At 49.8% G+C, this 26,703-nt stretch overlaps 1 protein-coding gene across 24 annotated transcripts in view; it reads right to left on the reverse strand.

Moving 5' to 3' along the window:
• The window catches only part of ZMYND8 (zinc finger MYND-type containing 8), a 108,634-nt gene that overhangs the window by 62,169 nt on the left and 19,762 nt on the right, over positions 1-26,703 (reverse strand). For 13 of the 24 annotated variants that reach the window (XM_053671090.1, XM_053671099.1, XM_053671105.1 and 10 more), the window contains 2 exons: positions 12,431-12,579; positions 1,964-2,182 (listed from right to left, as the gene is read on the reverse strand). In XM_053671090.1, the coding sequence (XP_053527065.1) occupies positions 1,964-2,182; positions 12,431-12,579 (368 nt within the window). Of the gene's footprint in view, positions 1-1,963; positions 2,183-12,430; positions 12,580-13,434; positions 13,715-15,755; positions 15,777-19,078; positions 19,193-19,263; positions 19,421-26,703 lie in introns of those variants that run through there. The other 11 variants (XM_053671102.1, XM_053671107.1, XM_037164373.2 and 8 more) reach the window with 6 other exon arrangements.

Below are 26,703 nucleotides of genomic sequence, written 5' to 3' on the forward strand. Positions count from 1 at the left end.
CGGGGCTTGAACCCTTAGACACAGCACGCCTGTTTGTCTGAATCCTTGTTTGCTTCCAGGGAACGTATCTGGAGAGCACTTGGATGGCACACTCAACCGCCACTCACCTCCTCTGCACCACGCCCCCAACCTCTTCTCCTCCCCTGGCAAGCCTGGTTCCCACAACACAGGCTGAAAGTGCCAGATATGCATTTTTCAAGCTTTTTTTTTTTTTCGACATAAGTACTAGCGATCCAATCCTGACCAACGAGCCCAAGGGCAAGTCAGCTGAAGGCTGAGAGCAAAGTCCTTCTGCCTGATAAAAAGGGATGTGAAGAGAGACGCTCCTACTAGGGGATTTTTGTCTCGCCACCTGTGACAGAATCCCCAGTGGCCATCTCGGGGACACACGGCCTCGAGGATGGAACGAGAAGAGTCCGACTCTGGCTCTGCGCACACTCAGGCCGGGCCCCGCCTCCGGGAGTTTCTCGTGCATGATAATAAACCTCTACTGTTTCAGCCACCATTCCTCCAGACCTAGATCTGCGGCAATAGCATCCTCTCAGACCACTATCTTTTTTTCGAAGTTATTAAGCAGTGATTTTACAGACGGGAAGGGCTGGCCAAGGAAAAAGGAAGCATGGGAAGGCTCCAAAGCAGATGAAGAAGAGCGAAAGCGGGCTCTGAGCAGGAGGGCGCAGCTGAGCTGCGTGTGTCCTGGCCACCTCTGCCACATAAGTCACCCAAAGAGAGCCGGAGGCAGAACACCACTGAGAGGTCCTCTCAGATCATCCTCTTGAGGGAATGTCTGACTTCTCTTGTATTTCTTATTTGTCTCTTTTTCCTCCCACAAAAGCAGTACCACAGACACTGTCCTCTGGCTGGCTTCTCCCCCCACTAACGGCATCTGGGAGAACGTTCCATTTCACCCCTAGAAAGCTTCCCTCATCTGAGATCTAATTTCAGGATACCTTTGAATGCAAGTGACATTCCATATTAGGTAATTTTGTAGATGACGTTCTCATTTCCGGCACTTTGAAAATGTATCAGACCGGATGTCACCAAGAATAGAAGAAGACACCTGAGAATAGTGGAAACCACTGTGATTGTTTTAATGCCGAGTGCTTAGACTCTGTTAAAATAAATACAACTTTCCCTTCACTATGCCAGAAGGCTTTTCTGTCCTGAACTTGTAGCCATCTCTGCCTGGGGGAGAGGGGCGGTCTCCCCCCACCCCCGTCCCTTGGCTACATGGCTCATTCCTCCTCCTCTTCAAGTCTTTCTCAAATCTTAGTAAGGCTTCCTGGATCTCTTCGTTTAAAATGAAAATGCCTTGCACCCTCCACGCGCCCTATTCCTCATCTTCAGTTCGATCCATTATCTCCAGAACACCCACCCTTCTTTCTAATTCGCTGTATGTAACTTAATTTACTCCGGTTTTTGCCTCTTCCTCCTAAGAAAGTACGATTCATGCCTCTTTTTGTTTACTGCAGATTCCCTAGCACCTAAAAAGCACACAAGAAGTCGCTGCTACCCGCATGAAAGCATCAGACAGCGACCACATGGAGCACACGACCAAAACTAGTCTTCCTCGCCTGGCTACTGCCAACGAGCCAATGATGTAGCAAGAGAGAGAACATCCAAGAAGTGGGAAAACAGCATGAGAGCTTTTCAAACTAAGTGAAGACTTGTAAGTAAGCTTCTGAAATGTCCGTTACAAGAGAATCAGAGAAGGCTGCAGATCTCAAAGAGATCCAAAGACCCGTGAAGAATCGAAATAATATTTATTCAGGGCCATTGTCTTTCCCAGAGGCCACACTGCCAACGTAGGTCCCAGAAGGGAATGACCAGGATAGAGCAGGTGGCAGGCAAGAAATTTCTCTCTTCCCTGAATCAGGATGATTTGAAGAGTTAAAAACAGAAGGGAGAAAAGAGCCAGGAGAAGTCACGAGGCAGACAATGCATTCATTCACCAAGAACTAACCTCACATTCAGGACAAAACCAGTCCCCCTCTGGTTCCGATGTCAGTCTCAGACACTTAGCGTGATAAACCCGGGGACAGAGCTCACAGCAAAGGACTTGGCCTTCCCGGTGACAGACCCAGCAGTAGAAATCATTCCGACCGTCCTGCGGTACAACATCAACAGGGTCTGTGGTGAGTGGCTGCTTCATATAGTAAAACGGACCATGTCTTAGTTCTGACTGAAATGTAGGCAAGAAAGACAGGTTCGGTTTCAAAACAAATGTGCATTCTCAAAAGGGATTTGAACAAACATCAATAACGACAAAAGCAAAGCACAGCATTTCATACATTCATTAAAAAATCATCATTGAGTGACTCTACTAAATACAGGGTTTACAGATCATTACACATTAACACTTTTTCCTTCTATTTTAGGAGGATACAGATTGAAGAGCGGGTGTCTACAAGTCACTAGGCAGCCCTGTAGCAGGACAGCGTAAGGGCTACAACCAAGGCACACCCAGCTTCAAACTTTAGCTCCACCAGCTACATTTTAGCTACATGACACTGGGCAAGTCTCTTAACCTCTCAGCTTCAATTTTCTCATCTGTAAAATGGGTATAATATTTAACTTCATGGTATTATGGTTGGGATTCAATGGGATGATATGATACATGCATTTAACACAGCGCTGTCAATACTAATATTGTAGATATAGTTACAAGCCCCAACTATGGTGAGTCTAAATGTACAAAGCCAACAAAATAATGTCAGTTTTCCCTGGGATTCTTTCAACAGCAGACTTTTGGAGAACAGATCAATTGGGCTTAAAATGGGTGACCATTTTTTAAGTCTATCTTGAATGCTTAAAGTACTATGAGCCAACAAGCTACCTAAAGCCATACTTCTTTTTCTTTTTTAGAGATTTTATTTATTTATTTTTAGACAGAGGGGAAGGGAGAAAGAAGGGGAAAAAACATCAATGTGTGGTTGCCTCTCATGCGCTCCCCACTGGGGACCTGGCCCACAACCTAGGCACACACTCCGACCAGGAATCAAACCAGCGACCCTTTGGTTCGCAGGCCGGAGCTCAATCCACTGAGCCACATCGGCCAGGGCTAAAGCCACGTGTCTTAAACATGGTAAGTTCCTATTACCAGGGGCTACCCCGCCTACCTAGAACCAACAATAGCAGAAAGATGAGAAAAGGAGCCAATTCATGGGAGTCAGACCTCTTTCTATCCCAAACTATCAAGAGTAATACTTCCCTAGTGATGTATTATAGAATCCAGCAAAGCCACACTCCAAACACATAAAACCACTCACAAGAAACTCATTAGGAAAACTGTCCATTGGAACCCGGTAAGAAAGCCTGTTTAGGAGCTATGAGAAAGACCAGTGGTCAACAATACAAGGACCTGGTGTAACTGGCTGGGTGGCCTTAGAAGGCTGTTCAACCCACTCTGGGCCTCAACCGGGTAACAGCTTAGCCACAACCATAGCGCCTACGTTTGAATGAGCCTCCATGCATAATATTTTTTTTCTGTCCTTGACTAAAACGTTAGTTTCCTCGACAAAGATCTCGTATACTGGTTAGAAACTGCCTAATTTTTGTTGATACGGTGAATAGCATCGTTTTCTCTGATATTTCCTAAGTAGTTATTGTTGCTACATAGAAATGCTGTGTTAAGATTTTTCATGCTGTCCACATGTATGAACAGTTCTAACAGTTTACTGATTAAAAATCTTGTCTCTAAGTAGTATCGGTTCTGTCTGTTCACCTCTAATGCTTTTACGTTACTTATCTTTTCTTTCTTTACTTGAATGGCTAGAACCCCCAGGGGGCAGAGTGGCCAAGATTGTAGGCACCTAGGTCTTGTTCCTCAATCTTATTATAAGGTTTTACTGTTCTCAAAAAGCCTGCTCTTGCTCCGGCTGGTGTAGCTCAGTGGATTGAGCGCGGGCCTGAGAACCAAACAACTGCGGTTCGATTCCCAGTCAGGGCACATACCTGGGTTGCAGGTCAGTTCCCAGCGGGGGACGCACAAGAGGCAACCATACATTGATATTTCTCTCTCTCTCCCTCCTTCCCTTCCCCTCTAAAGATAAATACAATCTTTAAAAAAAAAAAAAGGCCCACTCTTTGCACGCGGCCTCACAGATCCTTGTTGACCAACCAGCTCCTCTAAAGCTCCTCCTCTCATTTATACTAAGAAAAAGACTTTCAACAGTGATTTTACCTTTGTATTTTATCTCATCTTATTTTATCTCTTCATTTACTTCTTTTGCAGTGAGGAAGGGAGAGGTTTATTAGTTTGTGGAAATGGCACCGCAGTCGAGACAGGTAAACTCGGGCTCTAGAACCTCGCTCCGGATGGTTCCCACGGGTCAGAACCCACATGGGGGAAAAACTGCTCATCACAGCGGCTAATCTAAAAGAAAGGCTGCAGGATTTAGAGAAACGAGAAGAGGTCCAACCAGGCAGGACTGTCCACCTTGAACTGCTCTGATTAAATGGGGTCCCTAAATTCCCACCTGTATCTGAGTCAGTGTCTGAACTTTTAGTTTTTTGTCTGTTTCTTCACAAACCAGTAACATGATTTCATTACTAACTGAATAAGTCTCACATGGCTACTGTTCCCTCAAAACAAAATAAATGTAGATAAAATAACAGAATAAAATAAAACCCACGGCCCAGAAAATAAGAATCACGGTGATTAAGGCGCTGGGGCTCTAGCCACCGGCTGGGGCCAGGGCTGGGAGCAGTGGCCCACCTTATCAGGTCCTGAGGCCAATGAGGTCATTCAGTCTAGTTTCATGATGGTGTAGCAGGCAGGGCTGGTCCCCTCTCACGAGCCTGGGGCATAAGAATCTTCAGTTTCCAAAACCAGGGCAAATTCCAAACCTAAGCCTTTCCAGTCCCTCCTTCCTTGTGCTGCACACCAGAGCACTGTGGGCCAGGCTGCCTGGTCACAGGCTGCCATCTAGCTTCCGCCTCCAAGCTTCAACAGGGCTGGGCGGCTACTGGGCTGGGGGTCTGGTGGCAAGCCCCAAGCCAGAGGTAGGGGACACCAAATCCACAGGCCAAAAAGCCCCAGGCTAGGAGCCAAAATCATACGTAGATCAAAGGAGTCCATTTGTCTGCATGTATCAAAGCCCAATAAAACACCAACAGGAGTCCTGGCTGGTGTGGGTCAGTGGATTGAGTGCCGGCCTGCAGACCAAAGGGTCTCTGGTTCAATTCCAAGGCAGGGCACATGCCTGGGTTATGGACTAGGTCCCCAGTAAGGGGCACACAAGAGGCAACCACACAATGATGTTTCTGTCTCTTTCTCCTACCCTTCCCCTCTGTCTAAAAGTAAATAAACTCTTTAAACACACACACACACACACACACACACACACACACAAACAGGAGTTTGCAGCAAAGACAGTAGATACTTATTAGTTTCCAAAAATGGCACCGAGCCCCGAGACACAGACAAGCTCGCGCTCTGAAACCTGGCTCCGGGGTCACGTCCTTCTTGAGCCCAGTCAGTCAGTTCCCTGTTTCAGTTCACCAGTTAAGACGGAGCATCTACTCGAGTTCCAGAGAACAACGCCATTGTTACGACATTCTTCCCACACCACGTTTGTCACCACACTGTCACACACGCCATCTTCCTTTCGTCCTCACAACCACATAGAGGGGAAGGTGCTACTAGTTTTACTTGGCAGATGAGAAAACCAGGCTAAAAAGATTCATCTGGCAGGAGACTGGGGGGAAGGCGAAGGGATGAAGAAGCACAGACTGGGAGTTACAGGCCAGTCACGGGGATGTCAAGTGCAACACAGGGAACACAGTCAGTAATACTGGAATCACTGTGTATGAATGACAGCAGGCAGGTACTTCAAATATCAGGGGGATCACTTTGTAAAGCACTATGCTATACACCTGAAACTGATACAAAATAATACTGAATGTAAACTGTAACTGAAAAATTTTAAAAATTAAAAAAAAACTTATCTGACCCCCAAGCCCAGAGCAAGGCCTTAAACCTGGGCACCCAGAACTGTGCCTGTCAAGCAGTAAAACGACCTCTAGCCTGGACAGGGTCTTCTAGGATGCTTTTGTGGCTTCTGCATGAGAGCAGCAAGCTCTACGTCAGTGCGCGACTTCCTTTCAGTGAGTTAATAATAGGACAGGAAGAGTCATTAAGATCTAAATATAAGTGGAAAATTCAAATAGGACAGTTAACATCCCTAACTGGCACCGAAGTGCTTTCTGTCTCATAGAAGCCAGGGCACTGCCACTTCCAAAGCCAAGTTTCCCCCACGCCCTTGGCCCGCCCCACACCTGGCTGGGGGGCAGGTGCTCCTGGGAGGGTCCAGAGGAGCTGAGTGCCAGATAATCCGATCTCTTCTCGGGAGATTTTGTCCTTTGCTGAAGTGGGGAAGTTGTGGCTGAGAACTACCGCCCCGACAATCTCCTTGTCAATCAGATGCCTGCCTCATCTGCTCCTTGTAAATGTTTCCCGCTCCATCAAAAACGATCTGATAACCAATATGGAACATTTAAAACTGGAAAACGACATCGTTTCAGGTAAAATGAGTTATGCCTTTTCTCCCCGGTAAGTACAAGGTGTGTTACCAGCCTGCTGGTAAAGGCGAACAGGGTGCAACCTGTTATTTCTGGGTGATCGTAGGCTCCGTGAACAAATGTTCCTATTTCCCTGCTTCTTCCCCAGGCTGGCTTAACAAGAAAATAGACAGGCTCATTCACTCACTTGTAGAACGCCTTAGTCTATCTACACCAGGAGCCGGCAAACTTTTTCTATAAAGGGCTCCAGAAAGACAGAAATAGTTGAGCCTTTGCAGGTCTCAGTCACAAGTGCTCAACCCAGCCACCACAGCACCAAAGCAAGAAAGACAATATGTAAATGAATGAATGTGGCTGTGGGCCAATAAAACTTTATTCACAAAAAGAGGCTCTGAATATTGAATAACTATTGGATGGTGCCAGGTGGGTCACTGGTACCAGGAAATAGCGAGAGGGAGATCTTTGTAAGGTATATGATTATCTAACCACTATGCCATACACCTGAAACTAATACAAAAAAAAAACCCAGTGAATATAATCTGTAGTTTAATTTATTTTAATTAAATTAAATTAAAACGAGCTCCTGCCCGCATCTGGCCCATAGGCTATAGTTTGCAGCACATGGTCTACCTAAGCCAGAGGGTGGGTGCCCCAGCTGTTGTGTGAGCCCACGGTACGTGTGGGGGATGGGGAACCACAAATTCAAATCCCTACAGGGGCCACGTAGTTCACACACAAAAAATAGTCCTCGTCCCAGCTGCCGCAGCTTTGCTCTCCCACTTTGGATAAAAGCATGGTTGCCAAAAGAAGGCCAACTGCCGGGACCCAGGGCGTGAGGAGTGGCCCTGGCACGCAGCCCAGACGCTGGGAGACGGCAGGGAGGCCACCCTAGGGGAACGCTTCTGCTGAGCCCCACTGGCCAAGGCAGCAAGGCGGGCACCCACTTCGGTGCCACCGAATCCAGGACCATGCCAGCAACCCTCCTGTCCCCTGAACTGGCTCGACCGCTGATACACCGCCCCTGCCCAGGAAAGTACTTCTATTAAACTCCCGGGTTTTTAAGACAATGCGTGGATCCAACAAATAAGTCCTAGCCGGCCCGGTGATGGTAGGTATGCACCCTGGACCCAGCAGAGAGGAGGGAACCATGATTTCTTTGTCATATTTGGTCAAAGTATACCTAAAGCCGTTTTGTACAAGTCTGTTACCAATTATTTCTCAATACTTCGATGAGGGAAGGAAAGAAGAAAAAGAGGGAGAAAGGAAGGAAGGAGAGCTTCCAAGAGGAATCTTCAAACTCGGATGACCCAAGAACTAAAGACAAGAGTGCTCTTCTGCAGTCAAGGCCCCAATGCCATTTGGGGACAAGATATTTCTTGTCTCCCATCAACTGCAGGGTGTTTGGCAACCTGACCCTCCTCTGTAAAATGCCAGCAGCACCCTGGCTGGTGTGGCTCAGTTGGTTGGGTGTCATCCCATAACTGAAAGGTCATGGGTTCGATTCCCAGTCAGGGCAGATGTCTGGGTTGCAGGTTCCTTCCCCAGTCCTGGGGCCGATGATCCCTGGGGCACATGTGGGAGGCGGCCGATCAAAGCTTCTTTCTCTCGCTGAGGTTTCTCTCTCTCCTTCCCTCCCTCTCAGTAAAAGCAATGGAAAAATGCCCTCAGATGACAATTAAAAAAAAAAAAATCCAGGAGCATCCTTCTAGGTTTTGGGTTGCTTCCCTGAGTAGAACCAAGAAGAGACACCTACATGTTTTCAAACGTTTCTTCAGGGGTGACACCACTGGCCCAAAACACATTAAAAATTAGTTATAAATCTTAGAATACTTTTCCCCCTAAAAATACAGTCTGTTTTAAAGCTCTTCTTGAAATGCCACTAAAGTATTGAATCCCCAATATAAGAAGATGGGGTCCCAGCCTGAAAATTCAACCCACACCTGCACTTGGTAATACAAGGTCATTGCCAAAATGGAAAAATACAGGATTTAAAAAATTAAGGCCAGAATGGCTTTGTTTTCAGGACATTAGAACACAGAAGAGAAGAGAGGGGAGGAGAAAAGGAAGGAGGTAGAGAACCTCAATATACGAGGTCTGTCCAGAAAGAGCCTGGCCACTGTTAATATAACAAGGACAGTTTGCATGACTTCAATGTAACCTGGCAGCCAAGGAGAGTGGGCTGGGGTGCACACACGTGAACCATGACTTCACTGTGCTAGTCAGGGGGGCGGTAAATGCTGTTGAGTGAGCATGTGTGCTGTGTGGCCATCACATTCAAAATGACTGAGCAATTAAAGCAACAAATCTGCACCCCATTTTGTGTTGCGCTTGAACATTTCTCCATGAGAAGTATTTGGATGACTCAGGAGGCTGCAGCTATGGGCAACCAGTGACGGGCAGACTTCATCATGACAATGCGCCTGCTCATGCATTACGTCTCGTGCAGTGTTTTGGCAAAACATCAAATTACCCAGGTGACTCAGCTCCACTACAGCCCAGATTTGGTGCCCTGTGACTTCCGGCTTTTCCTAAAACTGAAATCACCTTTAAAAGGGAAGAGATTTCAGACTGTCAGTGAGATTCAGGAAAATGTGACAGGGCAGCTGGTGGTGATTGGGAGAACTGTGTGAGGTCCCAAGGTACCTACTTTGAAGGGGACTGAGGAGTTTTTGCCGTATGTACAATGTTTCTTGTATCTTACATCTTCTTCAATAAATGCCTCTTTTTCATATTACATGGCTGGATACCTTCTGGACAGACCTCATACGGCCAAAAACCAAAAGAACTCAAACACTTAAGAAAGCTAGAGGCAGAAGGAATGAATGAAGCATGCAGGGTATGGTACAATAGGGAGGGGTGAGGAGTGTGGAAAACCAGGGCACACAGACCCTACATCCAAAGGGGCAGGACCCACTCAGCTCCAGCTATTGCTGGATTTCTGAGTTTTATAAGAACCCAGAAATATAAGTTGTTATCTGAAATCTCATCATCTTCAAATGTTGGTGACTAAAGGGAATTATCTTCGTCAAACACAGCATTTGCAACCTACAATTTGACTTTAATTCCATAATTCTAAAAGAAAGAACAGGAAAAGGAATGGTAAAGGAAAGCATCCTGAAGGCCATTTAAAAAAAAAAAAGATTTTAAGTTCCCCTTAGGAAAGCAGGCTGGGCATGGGAGGGGCTGCCCATAGATGGAAGAAGCTTTATGTGCTACTGTGAGTCACAGAGTCAAGGTCAGCCATTTCCTCTCCTCACAGCAAAGGCCATTTCCCCTTTGCCGACTCCTGGCCCTTCAGCCCCTACGATCAGTCTGCTGATGTCCCTAGTCCAAACCCTTTTTTGCAATGTAACTGAAGCTCAGAGACAGGAAACCACTGCCCAGGTCGCACAGCCAGTTCCCCAGGTGCAGGGGGGCGGAAGGGGGCCCTCTCTGTTTCCACTCCTTCCCTCCAAGGCTGAAGAGGACGGTTCAGTTGAAGTGTAGTGGCCTGTCTAATGGGGAGACAGCAAGTGTCGGACACTGGCCACTCTTCTGAAGCCAACGGTCCAGAGGGGGACCCCGATGGACAGACACCTCAATGTGGTTATGAGGTGTAAGCGTTGCAGAAATGGTGTGAATACACAGACAGGGGAGGGAGAGAATAATGCATGAACTGTCCAAGGTAATCAGCTTCCAGAAAGAGATGCAAGCCAATTCTTAAAGGCCAGGGAGGGACTGGTGACGCGCGCGTGCGCGTGTGTGTGTGTGTGTGTGTGAGTGTGGACACACAGGGAGGAGGTGCAAGGACAGGACAGCGTCTGCCTCGTGACTTACAGGGAGTCGGTAAGAAAGCGCTTGCCCAGGGAGTTAATGACCGGCTGCAGTAAGGTTTGGGGATTATCTGCAACCTTCCTGTTTCTTTCTTAGTCTTTATCCTTAGTCTTTAGGTCGGTGGGGAGAGACACTGCTGTCCCCACCCACTGCTCCTGGTAATTAGTCTCCATTCCTTCTCATTGTGCAGAGACCCCAGGCAGTGGACCCCACCCTCCCGGGCAGCCAGGGCCAGTCCCAACAGGTACAGTAATAGCTCCTGGGTGACAGGGAGGCCTAAACTCAAAGGCAGCTTCTTCCTCGCTCCAAGGCCTCAAGGAGGCACCTTAACCTCTCTGAACCTGTTTTCATCTGCAAAATGGAGGTAATTGCAGCCCTTACTCACAGGGTAACATTAACACAGAAACCAGAAAATGGGGGTAAGGGGAGAAAATCTGAAACTAATACAATGTCATAGGCCAGCCCTGGGTGGGTAGCTCAGTTGGCTGGAGTCATCCCAATACACCAAGGTGTAGGTTTGATTCCTGGTCAGGGCACATACAAGAACCAACCAATGAGTGCATAAATACGTGGAACAACAAATTGATCTCTCTATCTCTAAAGATCAATCTCTTTTAAAATGTCCTATATCAAGTATGACTCAGTAAAAAACATGGAAAGATTAACATAAGACAGCGCTTCCCACAGGACACCACACACAACAAGCACCAGCAGTTTTATTATTCCCAACACTACTGTACATTCTTCAAATGCCAGTGCCCCCCCCCCCCCGAATTTATCTTGGACACTCCAACTTCTCCGGCTCTAATAGGATTAGACCTGCAGTGTCCGTCAGGGTACCTACAGGGAGCCACTTAAATTTACATTAAATTAGAAATTCAGTTCCTTGGTCACATGTGTCACTTGCCAGTGCTCCATGGCTTCACATGGAGCCAATCATACCGAACAATCATACCGAACAGCACAGGTCTAGGACACTTCTGGAGCTGTTGTTGAATTATGGCACATATAGTGTGTGTGGTTTTTCCACTTACTATGGAGCCTGGCTTTATCATCATCATTATTTATGTCGTCCACTCGCTTCATCTCAACAACCTAGAGAATCTGTGGCAGCCACCACACCCTCATTTCAGCAGATGGGGAAACTAGGCACAAAGAGGTTAACTTGCCCACAGACAGAGCAGAAGCAGAGCTGGCTTTCCGCTATATAATTTGGGAATGAAAATAGATTAGTGTGCGGAAATGCACCCTCTCACAGTTCTGGGCCTTTCACCGCTGCTAGGTCTCTTCCCGTGAAAGCAATAATCTTGTTTTATTCAACCTCAAATCCCCAGAGCTCACTTCAGCACTCCGGAACGCACAAAATGCATGAATACATCGAGGAATCCCTGCTTAAGTGGTACCAGAACCACAGGGCATTTTATCTCCTCCAGTGCCAGGAGACACGGCCTCACGGTCCACATTAAAGCACCTCTCATGTTTTTTAATCGGAAATGCATCTAGCCTGCATCAGAGAATTTCTAAAGCTAGGGTTCTTTAGCTGGATCCAAGGTAGCAAATAGCCACTCATATCTAGTAGACTGGCCCTGACCTCCCGGGAGGGTGGGGTCCGCTGCCCGGGGTCTCTGCACAGTGAGAAGGAATGCAGACTAATTACTAGGAGCAATGGGTGGGGACAGCAGCGCTTCTCCCCACAGGCCTAAACCCATTATTTTACAGATGAGAAAACTGAGACCAGAAGGGAACATGCCCAGCCACACAAATGCCTCCAGGCAGAGCTGAGAACTATTTTGCTGGTAAGGCCCTGGAGGGTGGGGACACAGAGACCCAAGGAAAAGCCCCAAACCCTAGAGCACAGGATCTTCACTGCATCTGGGTCACCACCCTGTCCCCGGAACACATCTGAACACCCGCCAAAAATGCCTGCACGGGCCCATTTCGAGCTGCTCTTTCTGTTCCAGGCCAATGGCAGCCAGGCAGGCACCATGTTAAATAAATGCCAATAACCGGCTCTTAGAAAAACCCAGAAAGCTGTGCTTCTTGAGACACAGCCTTCGTCCCTCAGGTGTGGACACCATTCCCGGTGGCCCTTTACCTGCTCCTTATTGTTACTGTTCAGTAAGCCTGGTTTCTTTTTCTTTTTAATGGGGCTGGTTGATGTGTCCTGTGGCGAATGGCCATTGGAGGAATGCGGAGGGCTTGGGAACTTCCTTTTCTGGGCTGTTCTCTCTGTGGAGCCAGGATCTGAAAGAGACACACAGGACCAGGCATTTTAAAGCAATCGGGGAGACCCAGGCACCCCCCTCTCCACAGGGAGGCAGTGTGGGGGACCCCACGCATTCTGTCCACAAACCCTCCTCCTAAAATACGCCCGCCCGCCCACGTTCAGTTACCTATCTCAGAGGTCAGATCGCCTCTCTTTGGCCTACGTAACATCTGTGTAAAAGTTTTAGTTCGCTGCAAAAATACAAAATTGGGGAGGTTCCACAAAATAACCTCGGACTTTGATTTCTCTCAAAAAAAAAAAAAAACCAGATCAGGGCCCTTCAGGGCCTTACGGCAACAGAACGATCTGAATACCAGGCATGCATTGCTTTTCTACGAGAAAAAGGGCCCTCTATTTTGCCACAATCCCCACCCTTCCCTGCTGCTGTCTGCTGACAAGGCTTGTGATCCAGCTGCCACAAAGGCACCGACATCACCCTCACCCCAAGGAAGTATCTCTTGTCCACATCCGGTCCTGACAGCGAGAGCAGGAAACCAGGAAAGACTGACCAGGAAGGCCACGTGTTTAAGAAAACAAAGGCAAACATACTTGACCGTGGAAGACAGAAACATTTATTGATGTTTATCAGGCAAACAACGTGTAACCAATGCAGAAAGAATATAACCCACCGGCCAGAAAGTGCCCGGGGCCCCGGCCCACGGGTGGGCATTGTGTGTGTCCCTCTCCCCCAAAGAAATCGACCCAAATTACATTCTCACTGATTCTCATCTGTAGAATGCCACCTCACCTTCGTCAATTCCTTCTTTCCTATTTGAATTCTCCCAGAATCTCGCTGAAACCCAGATACACTTCCACCACCACCCGATCTTCACCTGCAAGACTCTGAGTCCATTCCATGCCCGACAGCCGTCTGGTTAGCTTAGGGATGACGTAATGCCACAGCCTGGCGCACTTGACATGCTGAGAAATGAAAGCTACAGACACCAGGACAGGGAAGAGCTACGTGGCGAGTGCAGGTGATGGGATGGAACATGGAATCCGGAAAGCTGATTTATCCCCCAAGATAGCCTGGCGACGTTCCTCCTCCAGTTTTAACTCCCAGGCAAGTCCCAGCACGCAGACTGTGTCCTGTGTCATCATCTTCTGTGTCTGGACAGGAGCCACTGGGGGGCAGATTAACAGGGGCCAATATGGCCACATGCAAGGCTTCCTAATGGTTTACTCTGGTCCGAAAGGCGGAGCATGTTGCGGCAGGCAGACTCTAAAGCAAGACAATGAGCGGCTGGGACAGAATCCAGTCTCACCAGCCAGGCCCCAGGAAAATCCGGAACCAATGTTCAGGGTCTCTCCCTGAGACACAGCCCTGAGAGGCAATTAAATGCCACCAACCACAGGCTCCTGGAGAGAGAACAGACCCCCGAAGGGCAGGGGTCCTCCCACAGACGTCTGCCTCCGCACAGGGCAGGTCTGGAGGCAGGCACACGATGGCTAGTGAGTGAGAAAACACAGTCCAAAGGCACAGCTGGGAACTGCACGCTGCCCAGAGTAAACCTCCTCAGTCCCCCAGGGATCCCCGCCCCGCTCCTCCAGCAAAACTCTCCCTTTCTCACAAAGTCTTTGGCCCAGCAATCTCCTCCAAGAAACACCGTCTACAGCCACAGCCTCACAGAGGAGCAAAGCACACACAAGACGCCTCCACCCCAGCCACACAGTGGGCTGGCTCTGAGGCCTTCAAGGGCAACGGGCACAAGCTGATGCCTGAGGTCTCCAAGCTTCCGCATCCGATTAAAAAAGCGACATATGCCCAGCACCATGAAGGGACCAACACACATGCTCCGCCTCAAAAAAAAAACCCAGATGTAATATATGTGTCTCCCTGTTTGCATAAGCCTAGAATATTCCTGGATGAACCCACTGCTCTAAATAGCACTGGTGGTTGCCTCAGGGGAGGGGAACTTGCCTGGGGGTGGGGATGGGATTATCTTTCACTGTGTAACCCTTATGTATAGTATTTACCAAGTGTCTGGACAACTTTATCAAAATAGAGTATTTAAGGAGGTTCAATTTCACATTAAAAAAAAAAAAAGCAGGAGGTACAAACCAAAGCCAGGAATGAGTGGATGATGGAGGCCTGATTCAGGATTAAAAAACGGTACCATATGGACAGAGTCGGGGGCTGATCAAAGGAAGGTATTTGGAATTGGATCTGCGCAGATGTGACGAACCCAAGTGTCTTTGCTCAGGTATCAGTCTGGCTGTTTTCGAAAAGGTGTTTCGGGAACTCAGAGGGCATGTGTCCTAGAAGAAATGGCATCCTGGCCGGGTGAACACTGAAAGCGACTGGGCAAAGGTTCAGATTTTGTATGTTCTTCTCCATTTGGGGGTAAGTTTTGAAGCAAGAAAGTATACAAGGAAAGGCACACCAATGGGAAAATTAGGGCACATTAGGGAAAAATTCTGTGATGTGCTCTGATATTTCTCAATGGAGCACTCACTACTGGATTTTGGAAGGAACAGTTCTTCCTCACTGCAAGGGCCACCCCAGCACCGTCCCATGCAATGACATCAGCAATCCCAAACAACAGCCAAGAAAGAGCCCCCACAACTCTCCCACACACTCCCAGAGGACTCTACCACTGAGCTTGGACATGGGGCAGCCCAGCACATACGCAGCCAACCTTTGACGCCAGAAAGGGCACCAGTTCCTCCGGGGGCATTCTAAGTTCCCACCTGCAGCTGAGACCAATGGTTCCCAACATGTGGTCTCCACGCTAGCAGCAGAGACTTCACCAGGGAACTCACTAGAAATGCACAGTCTCGGGCCGCAGCCCAGACCTACAGAATCAGAAAATCCTGGACAGGCCCCGGCCACCGAGGGTTTAACAAGCCCTCTGGAGGCTCACAAACGGGTTTGACTGGTTTGAGATGCTCTCCGGTATGTGTTTGGGGGTGGCCTCTGAGTCCTCACACCTAGAGAACACCATAAACCAATGTCCTCTCCTCCCCACCGCTATCTGTGGGGCTGGCTCAGGACTGAGGAAATGGAGTGAGGCAAGGAGGCGAGGTGCAGCTGGGGCCTGAAGACTGCTGACCAGAAGACAACCCCAGGGTGGGCACGACTTCCGAGAGCCCCAGGGCCACACCTGCGAAGTGGGAGGAGAGGACAGAAAGCAGCCAGACCAGAACGTCTTACCTGGAGACCACGACTGTCCTTCCGGGGTGGGTCCCAGGTGCCACCCAGTTCTATGGGTGGGAAGAAGGGCCATGCCCGCTTTACCTTCCCAAAGGTGTCACCAGCAGTAAAGATCAAGAACAGGGTCTTTTAAACCTCAAATTCCTTCTGAACTTTCAAATTCTTTTAATTCCCTGGGCAAGGGGGAATAGGGTGGGGGAGATCACTGGAAATGAATACATTCATAAGCACTTTACAAATACGGAGCCCAACAGAAAACAAAAGGGGACCCAAGGCTGCCCTTACCTCAAAGGACCCCAACCTTCTTGTCTCAACAAAACATAAAGACCCCAATTTTGTTCCTGGTTACAAACACACCGACTCCCTCCAGAGCTAATGGGGCTTCAGCGGCTGCACCCAAAGGGCAGAAATTTAATAGGTTCCAAACACGCATATCCATCCGTCAATAGCCACAGTTTTCAATGACGGCTCTTAGGGAGAAAAACTGGGCAATGGCAGCCATCAGAGGCAAGAGAGGCACGTCAGCATCCTGACATAAAGGCCTGCCCCTCTGGTGGGCCAGCACATCCTGTGCTGTGGCCGTTGCTGTCGTCATGGTTACAAAGCCCACCTTAAGGACCTTTTCCAGAAAGCTGAGTCAAGTATTTTTCCCCTTCTTTAAAGATTTCATTCTGATCGAGGCAGTACTGCTAATAAACTCCTTTAGTCTATAAGCTTGGAAGGTTGACAATCAGGCTCTGTAGACAGAATGAGCAGGGAAAGGGTCCCCCCCACCATCTGAAGGACCCTTCTGGGAGGTAGCGGGACTGTGCGATTTCCCTGAGCTGGCACACCAGCCACCCTCCGCTTCCCACCCCCAGGCCCCCAAATAAGCCTGGTTCTGAAGGAGTTAACGTGGGCGAGGGAGGAAAAGGGCGGATGGAGTGGTGACTCAGGAAAACAGCGCACCGTGGAGCAGGAAGCACGGAAAGTTCCGCTCCCTGTGACAGTTCACTGGAATCTGAATAATACGGGGAGGTCCGTGGGTATCAGGACCCGAGCACAGGATGAGATGGGTCCCGACCCGCCATCCTGTGGACCACGGGAAATGACCCCTTGACTTCATAACCCCCGCTCAACCCTTCCTAGATGGCCTGAGACTTAAGGGCACTTTTACTTCCAGATAACCCAGGCTCCTTTCAGCTTTCCTGAACCATGGCGTTGTTTTTATCCTCACCCAAGAACACGCTTATCGATTTTCAAGAGAAAGGGAGAGGGAAATATCAGTTGGTTGCCTCCCATACACACCCAGCTGGGTGTCGAACCCACAACCTTCTGGTGTACAGGATGATGCTCCAACCCACTGAACCACCCGACAGGGCCCCTGAGCCACAGTATTAACAGCTAAGGCTTTCTTTTGTTACGTACAAAGTTCCAGACAGTGTTCAAAATGCCCTTCTCGTCCCGCCCTCTAAGTCACTGCCCAAGATCACGCAAGTGGCGGGGCTTGGATTTGAACCCACGACCCAGAGGCTTGGGAGAGGCTCGTCTCAGCTCTGTGGCGAGATGATTTCCTAATTCAGGGTCTAGGTGTTCAGAGCACTCTCATTTTGCCTTTCTCTGTCTCCACTGCACATGTGACCTGGAGGGGAAGGGGAGGAGGGAAGTCTGATTGGGAGCTCCGGGAACGAACCGGGAGAAAGATGAAACATGGCGCTTGTCCCTCATACATGATGCACGCCAGTCTCTCAGAGGCTGTCCCCAGAAAGTGCACTCACCTCCCAATCTTCCAATGGTGGCACCACAATGTGGCCTTTGCCACAAAATAGGCTGGGGGGGTGGGCAGCCACCTCCTCCGCCATGACACTCCTCTCCAATCTCCAGCCAGGCATCCCAGACAGGCGCTCCCACCCCCACCCACATCCGGAGCCTGAGTCACAGCACCGGCCATGCTCCAGAGTTTAGGAAATGACACACCATGACAGGGACTTGTGTCCTCCAGAGAGGGGAAGGGCCCAAGCTGAAAGGCCAGCAGGGCCCAGCCCTGTGGTATGTACTGTGGCCATTAAATGTCCCGAGTGATGTCCACAGCAAAGCCTGTTGGGGCCTGAACGACAGGCCCCAATGCTTGGTGGACAGGCATCGGGGGCCACAGAAGTAGGGTGACCAACCCTGGGTTGCCCGGAGATGGATGGCCACATCCAGGCAAAGCAGGATGAGCTGGTCCCCCTACATGGAAGTCAGGGGACAGGTGCTCTCGTAGGCCTGGTCCAGGTGATACAGACGGGGTGTCACGGTGGTTGAGTGCCTAGTTCTGCGGCTGCCCAGCAGGGCCGCCTTAAACAAGCTGTGTAACCTCCAAACCTCCGTCCTTCCATAAGGTAGATGTCATAGGACCCTGTGGAGTTACTGAAGAACCGAATGAGTCAATTCGCATGAAGCTCTTAGTGTAATACCTGACAGACAGTATGCACTCAATAAAAGGAAGCTACTTTTCAAAGCCAAAAATCATTCCTCCTCCTCCTCCTCCTCCTCTTCCTCCTCCCTGACCACCCCTCTCCAAAAGCAGAGCCTGGATTCTCAGCTGCTGAGCCTGTTAAATTAATGACGCGGGTTCAGAGTTATGGAAATGCCAGGCTACCAAGTGGAAACCGGAATCAGACCAGGAAATGATCTCTCCATCTCCATCGGACTGTGAAAGACCAGGTTTTCCCAGCTAACTACAAAGGCAGGCACCCAGGGCTGGCTACAGCCCCCTTCAACCACAACCCCACGCTGTTCTCAGAAGCAACAGAGCAGGAGTAGAGTTAATCTTTTCCAAGCGTTTCCCAAAGACGCAGAGCAGGTACCCAGACAGGCCTCCCTCCCCAGGAATCTTAGGGCCCTCGGCAGCCAGTAATTACATCACAATGAAACAAAAGCCCTGAACTTCCTCCAGGCCCAGAAAAGAAATGAGGAATCAGCAAAGGAGAAGGGGGTGGGGTGGGGCCCTAACCCTATTTTTTTCTTAGTAGAGAATGCTCCAGTCACGAGGAACACAAGCAAGACAGCTGGCAAGCTCACACACTGAACATCTCCTAGACCCACGGATTCTGGGAGACCAGGCCCCAGGCTCCTTCAGAAAGGCTGCTCTCTGGCTTACGCTGGGCTGTACTGAAAGGCTCTCCGACCGCATGGGAATGTGCACTTCCCGCCCAGCTCAGGCAGAGAAGGGCTGGAACAGGCAGGAGGCAGTGGAATTAAGGGTCATTCTCAACGTGAGAATGTCAACGCCCCAGGAACCCCGGATACCTCGCAGGCAAAGCCAGGGAAGGGCAGGTGACCCTGGGAAGAGGGGGGCTTACCTGCCATTGAGAAAACTCTGCTGCTCAGAGGGCCTAGGCTCTCTTTCAAGGAGAACAGAGGCTCACACGCGGCAGACATTCCTGCTTCCGGATCCTCGGTGGCCTCTCCCAGGGGGAGGAGGAAGGAGCAGAGAGGACAGGCTAAGAGTCACCATTTACCAGGCCAGCCCTGGTCTCGTACTCACCGGGTCTCCCGGCGGGGCAAGGACACCCTCACCTCTCTGCAATCAGACAGTGTGGGGCAGGGTGACGACGTGCCTTTGTGTCCCGGGGCTTTCGGCTCTAATTTATCACCCTGGACCGACAGCAGCTCGGCTGAGCTGAAAGTCTTCGGTGCGCTGCACTGAAGGGCCATTTATTTCACCGGATGTGGATAAACACAACAGCCCGCATTTGTTCTGCCGGCTGGAGTGAGAACGACTGGAGTGAGAACGGCAGAAGGGAGCCGGGGTGTTTCTAGTTTTTTAATGCCTGTTTATTTGCTTCAAGTTCTCTTTAGTTCTGATGTGCCTCTCCTAGAAACGAGAAAACCAATCTTCCCCCTATTTACAGTGTCAGGGCCTGTCTGTCTGTCTGTCTGTCTCTCTCTCTCCCCCCATCTCTCCCTCTCCCTCCAACAATGCAGAAATGGTGATTAACCAGCACGTTCACATGTAAAAAATGAACTTCCAAACACTCATGCCAGGACAGATATTGCTTCAATCTAGTAAGAAAGAGGCTGATTTATAAATGAATTCACCGTTTAGCCCTCAACAACTAGAGGAAACCCAAGGCAGCTCTTTCTGCCCCTCATAAGGCCTTCTGAGGGGGGGGGGGACCAACAACATCTCAACAGGAATTTCCCGATTCAAGAATGCCAAGTCTTTTCCAATTTTGCAAAGAGGGAGGAGGCAGGACCCGACTCCCTAGGAGGAGCCGCGGCCCCCACCCCCCACCACAGGCCAGGCCGAAGGCTGCGTCCCACGGGTGTACATATTTGAGGCCCTAAAACAGCCAAACCACCACAAAGAAAAATGTGGAAGAACCGGTTGCCTCCGGCCTTCACTTCATAACTGGATGGGGAGAGTTTTCACAGGAGGAGCTGGTTCTGGTGGCTGGAAACCATTTGCATTATTTCTCCGGGCTGCGGGGACTGTGGTGGGCCCCACCCTCCAAGCCAGAAGAGGTTCTAGAACGCTCAGGTGCTGGTGGGTGGCTTTCGGGCTTTAATGGGGAACTGCAGCATCGCAGGGCCAATTCAGAAACAAAACAAGGCTCGGCAGACAGCAGCCGGAGCAGAGAAGTGGGCTGTGAGGTGACAAGGGAAATACAGAGGCTTCGAGAAGCAGGCAGATGAGGAAAGAGGTGTTGCTAATGACCAGGCAAGGTTCCCCACATGTCCTGGGTCTCTCTAAAAAGCCCCCTGAATTAGTGAAGATAAGAAAATTCTCTAGGACACCAAGGAAGAAGGGACAGGCCCTCTACAGTCACCTAGTCATGTTCCTCAGGGAAAGCAAAGATTTCAGACCCACAGCGTCACCCCAACTACATGAGTGAAAAGGATGCTCACCACCACCCAGACTTCAAAGGGGGGGTGTTCTAAGAAAGCACCCTGTGGCCAGAGACCCAGGAGCACCCAGTGGGACGGGCCCTGCACCCACTGCAGCAAGCCCCGTGCACCCTGAAGGCGGGAAACAACTTCAGTGTCATGAACAGGGGAGGACTGAGATGCAAAAATCCGTGATGCAGTCAAAAAAATGGACAAAAAAGGGAATCACGTCTTTCTTCGATACATAGAACAAAACCCAAGTGAAAAAAGGCCAGAAATAGAACCGGGTGCAAGAAACAAGGGGCAGCATGGGCTCTGAGTTTGCAAAGGCCCACGGACGCACCCAAGACCAGGAGACAAAAAGCCGGACTCCCTTTTCAATTCTTAACTCCGTAAGGTATGTTTAATGGCTCAGGGGGGAAATGGATGATAATATTTGTAATCCTCACCCAAGGATATATTTATTAATTGTTATAGAAAGAGGAAGGGGGAGAGAGAGTGACAGAAAGAACGAGAACATAGGTGTGAGAGAGAAACATCAGTCAGTTGCCTCCTGTATGAATCTCAACTAGGGATTTCTCAGTGTACAGGACCAAGCTCCAAGCAGCTGAGCACTTGACCAGGGCATGTCTGGTAATATTTTTTATTTATGTAACTCTTACTATGTACCGGGCATTGGCTGCCCAGCCAGGGACCCCTGACACACAGGAGCTGAGAACATGCCCCCCAACATTAATCAGCTGCCACTTTTAAGGGACTCTGGTGTTCAGAAGACTGTAAAGCAGGGGTTCTCAGCCAGGTCCCCCAGGAGACCCTTGGCAACATCAGAGGACATTTTTGGTTGTCAGCCAGGCAAAATGCAGGGGTGCTAGTGGCATCTAGTGAGTGGAGAGGCCAGGGCCGCTGTGAAAGACCCCACAGTGCACAGGACGGCCCCCTGACAAAAAAACGATCGGGCCCAAACCGTCAACAGAGCCGAGGCCAAGGAGCCCTGGTGCCAGGCAGGTCTAACCCTGTGTACAGACACCGCCCAAGGAGGCCTCTGCGTCTGGAAGGCAGGAAAACGATGCCCAGTGCTTCTCACCTAGCGGCCTGACTTCAGATTTCAGAGAGAGAGAGAAAAAAACAATGGAACCAGTCAGCCAACAAACAGCCGCGGAGCAACTACTAGACACTGAGGCCACCTGGGTGACTGTCGAGGCCACCTGGGTGACTGAGGCAAGGCCCTGCCCCGAGGGGGGAGGGGAGCAGCCAGCAGCGAGTAAGGTGATCACAGCTACGCTCTGGTGACCGCTTTGTCTGCAAGGCTCTGTTCCAAATACAAATATCCACTGACTTACTCCACCACAGCTCCACCAGGAGGTCAGGGTCAGGACGAAGTATCCCTTTTATGGATGAGAAAACTGAGGCCCAAGGGGGGAAAAAGCCCCTGGTGAGGATGAATACAAAATATATTCAATATACAAATACAGAATCAGAAACTGAACATGGATGGACAAAAACCAGAGCAGGAGAAAGAACCAGGAATTCGTGAATACATGCTGGTGGGGGCGGGGGGGACAGGGAGGAAAACATTTCTCTATTTCCTCCTCCAACTGGGCTGGTGCAATCCACAGCTATTTTTTTTTTTAAAGATTTTATTTATCTTTAGAGGGGAAGGGAAGGAGAGAGGGAGAGAAATACCAATGTATGGTTGCCTCTCGTCCATCCCCTGCTGGGAACTGGCCTGCAACCCAGGCATGTGCCCTGACTGGGAATCCAACCACGATCCTTTGGTTTGCAGGCCCGTGCTCGATCCACTGAGCTACGCCAGCCAGGGCACACACCTATTTTTTTTTTTACTAAGGAGCTACTATTCTATGAATCCTCCCTAGAATCCCTGAGGTAGAAATGGCATTTTTGGACACTTTTGTAGGTGAGACCCAGAGAGGCAAAGTGGGAAAGCAGATCAAAGCAGCCAGGGACCGCACCGCAGCCGAGTCCCGCTCCCAAACCCTTACCTGCACCAGTCGCCTGCCCTCCCTGAGGCTGTGAGTGCCACCCTGTCATTCCTTGTCACTGAGAGCACGCCTGGTGTTGGAGATGTCACCACGGCGCTGCTGTGCAGCGTGGGCTCTGGAGACCCACCACTCGGTCAGAATCCAAGCCCCGTCACCTGCCAGCTGTGTGTCCGCTGGCAAGTACTCGGCCTCTCGGTGCCTCGGCCGAATTCAGCTGCGCTGCTGAACGTTCCTGAAAGGCCCAGTAGGGTTAAGTGGGACAACACAGGCACGGTGACCAGCAGCGTCTGGCACAAAGCACCGCCAGTTATTACTGATACTCTACCCTGTGGGGGAAGGAGGAGCCAGGGCAGGGAAAAGAACAGTTACCCAGAAACCTCAAACCAGCTTCCCCCAATCTCTTTGTATCTTCACCTTGATTTGCACCAGGCTCCCTCCTCCCGACCTGTTTCTGAAAAGGTTCACTGACGAGAATCACAAGCTTTTTCAGTCCTGCTCAGGCTGGTGTGGGGCCAGCCACGCGGGGCCCAAAGGCCCTTCAGGGCTCAGAATTTCCACGCAGCCAGCGTCAGGTGACCCACAGTCCCGGCCCCACCCGTCAGCCTGAACTTCATCCCCGGGCCTCCTTCAAAGGCACTGTCCTGGCTGCTCAGAAGAGGCTCAGGAAGCCAGGGAGGGAGCTGGCCTCAGAATCCCAGTAATCTGCAAAATGCATTGAGCATGCCAAACCTCGCAGGCTGAGGATGCAGGCCGGGGATGCAGGCAAGTGCCTACGTGCCGCCTGGCACATAGCGAGGGTTCTGCAAAGGGGCCGTCCCGTCCTGCCCACCCTCGCTTCTGCCCGTTCAGACTCAGTCCACCCTGCGCAGCGGCTAGCCCTGATGCATGCCCCCCGCCCCTCTGGAGCAGCCTTCTTCAAAACTCAGATGAGCAGTCCCCGCCAAGGGCCTCAGACACCCAACCTCTCATCAGGATCAACAACGTGCCCCCACCCCCAGATCGTGCCCTGCTCACCTTTTCTCCTCCACTCACTGACCCCTACACATGACAGCCCCAAACGTGCTAAACTCACGTGCACCTGCTGGCCCTCCCATGTAGAATGCTTTGTGCCTGACTTTCCCATTGGTGGCAACTTCAGCTTTTGGCTCCAACATCACCTCCTCCCCAGGAAACCTCCCCTGACCACTTCGGCCTCCAGCTGCTTCATTCTATCACCCTGCAGTCTCTTTTTTGTCCCGTCACTGCAGTCCTCTCTGGCTGAAAATGTCCAAAAATTATGGGGCGCTTTTGTGTTGCTGTTTGTTTTTTTTTTTAATTAGCGAACATCTTTTTTTTTTTAGATCTTATTTATTTATCTTTTAGAGGGGACAGGAAGAAGAGAGGGAGAGAAATATCAATGTATGGCTGCCTCTCGTGCGCCCCCTGCTGGGAACTGGCCTGCAACCCAGGCATGTGCCCTGACTGGGAATCGAACCACGATCCTTTGGTTTGCAGGCCCGTGCTCGATCCACTGAGCTACACCAGCCAGGGCTGCTTTTGTGTTTTTGTTTTTGCTGGTTCACTGGTTTATGTGTCTCCTCCAGAACGTGAGCTTCATCTCAGTCTTTCTTTCTTTGCTGAGGCCCAGTGCCTGGCACACAGCCTGGCTCAGACGGGCCCCCAAACACCCATCTAACCAGCTAAAAGCGTGAGCAGGAGGAGACAGCTAACAAAGCTGCCAGGTGTGCCGAGCAGACCTGACTCGCAGGAAACTCATTTTTCTTCCCCAGTCTCAGGGTTTCTTGCAGCAAAACAAGAAGACAGGAGAGTTGTGAAGTCAACAGGGAAGATCACACAGAAGGCAGCCTAGCCATCCCGGGGCCCGAAAGAAACTGGAGCAGGAACTTCCCTTTCAACAGGTAGTCAGCCATCCTCGTTTCTTGCCTAAAAGAGCCCGTTTCCCCAAAAGTAGGGAACTCAGTAAGAATTTATACCCTGAAAATGTGATGGGCCTATGCAGCCAATGAACACAATTAGTGAGAACCAAAGGGGAAAACCCATGAGGGTTTTTTTTCAGGCCACCCATTTCGGAGCTGCATTCTTCCTGGGGAGAGCTATCACTTTAAGGTTATTTAGGTTAAAAAGAGGAGTGACTTTTGCCAGGGAAAACACTCAGTCGGTGCTCCCCTGGGAGACCCCCACGATGATGACCCTTTAACCAAATTCTTTAGTCCTGATACTTTGCCCTTCTTATCAGACTGTTTAAAGTCTGAGAATCTCTTGTCAACACGCCCCTTAATCCTTGAGATGAGTCTAGATTTTAAAGATTTGTACTCGTTGAACAATTCTCACCAACTCCTAGTATATCTGGTCCCAACCCAAGAAAGGACAGCCCAGTTCGAAAGACAGTCCCAATTACTATGTTATTGGGACAGAAAGTTCCTGGGGGTGATTTGGGGCATGAGGGACAAAACTCCGAAGGAAGCCTTATTCAGAAGAGGGCCCCGGTGACAGTGTATGAGATGGGCCAGGGGTCAATAAGGGCAGCAACCACCAGGATTATCAGTCTAGGAGATCCATTTCTAGCTTCTCCTAAACAAACAAACGAAGAAATCAGAGGGTCCAACCACAAGGGGCCCCATTTCCACACGGAATAATCCTCCAAGCTGTCTGCTTCAGATGGAAGGAAAATTCCCCTCTGCTGAAGTCTCCATTATTCTTCACTGTCGGATAATTAAATCTAACCTTGAAAATCTCTTTAAAGACAGAGTAAAGTGGGAAAGGCAAGAAGGAAGACAGAGGGGTGAGAGAGAACGGATGCTCTGCTAAAATGGCCAAGTTCTAGAAAGTTCCACCCCATCCTGGTCTAAGTTTATTTATGTTTTCATAGACACAGAAGGGGGCAAAGTGTAGTTGGAAATACAGCAAACCGTTAACACTGATTACCTACCTGGCAGGAGAGGATTTTTAGCTTTCTCTGTGTGTGCTTTGGCTTTTCAAAGCAGATACCTTGACTTTATCATTTGAAAAGGAAAACCAATAACCTATTTTCCCCCTTAGATTCTAATTAGTCTATATTTCTTGGGAGGTCATTTTATTCAAAAAACATTTATTGAGCAACTATTATAAAAATTACCAGCCTCACGTTTGTCAAGGAAGTGATAGAGACCTGCCCCCCCCGCCCCTTCATATCAGTCTAGGTGAGGAGACACACAGGTAAATGAATTCTACAACAAAGCATTTTGAAGGCTGGGGAGAGGATGGGCCAACATACCCTGTGGTACTTTCCCCCAGCCAGTGCCAAGATGCCAAAGGGCCTGATGGAAAGGCAATCCGGTGGGGCCTCGATAAGAAATGGCAACTTGGGCCCTGGCTGGTGTGGGTCAGTGGATTAGGTGCCAGCCTGCGAAGGGTTGCAGGTTTGATTCCCAGTCAGGCACACACATGCCTGGGTTGCAGGCCAGGTCTCCTGTAGGGGGCGCACAGACAGGCAACCACATGATGTTTCTCTCTCTTTTTCTCCCTCCCTTCCCCGCTCTCTAAAAAAAATAATGAATAAAAATCTGTTTAAAAAAGAAAGAAAGAAAGAAATGCCAGCTTAGGAAGACAAGAAGATAGCCATTTTCTCTCTTTGCAGAGCTTTTCAAAACAGCGCAGGCCCAGAAGGATCAAGCTCCCAATGAAATCACTCACTGAGCACGTTCTATGCTGTGCCAGTCCCTGGCTAATTCTGTCTTTTCACCCCGCACGGCACTCACGACAAACCCATTAATGTATTCAACCATGAGAGCTTTCCATATATAATAACGCAGTGTTCTCTATCTGTGCTGCCTAACGCTGCAGCCTCTAGCTTCGTGTGGCTCTCGGGCACCTGACACGTGGCTGGTGAGACCAAGGGAAGAATCTTTTGTTTTAATTAATGCAAATTTAAACAGTCACATTCAGCCACTGGCTGCCTGATTGGACTGTGTAGGTGTGGAAGCTCCATACTTAACACACTGGAGCGGGCCTGGCAAGGGCCACTGTAGAAACCTCCACCCATCATCCTAAATGCCTCAAGGGCATAATGATTTGATGCCTAGCAACATGCATATGGACTTGCCCTTGATTCCTCCTTT

This window comes from Artibeus jamaicensis, unplaced genomic scaffold, assembly GCF_021234435.1.
Source record: "Artibeus jamaicensis isolate MK-2021 breed Jamaican fruit bat unplaced genomic scaffold, CSHL_Jam_final contig_685, whole genome shotgun sequence".
Taxonomy (NCBI): Eukaryota; Metazoa; Chordata; class Mammalia; order Chiroptera; family Phyllostomidae; genus Artibeus; species Artibeus jamaicensis.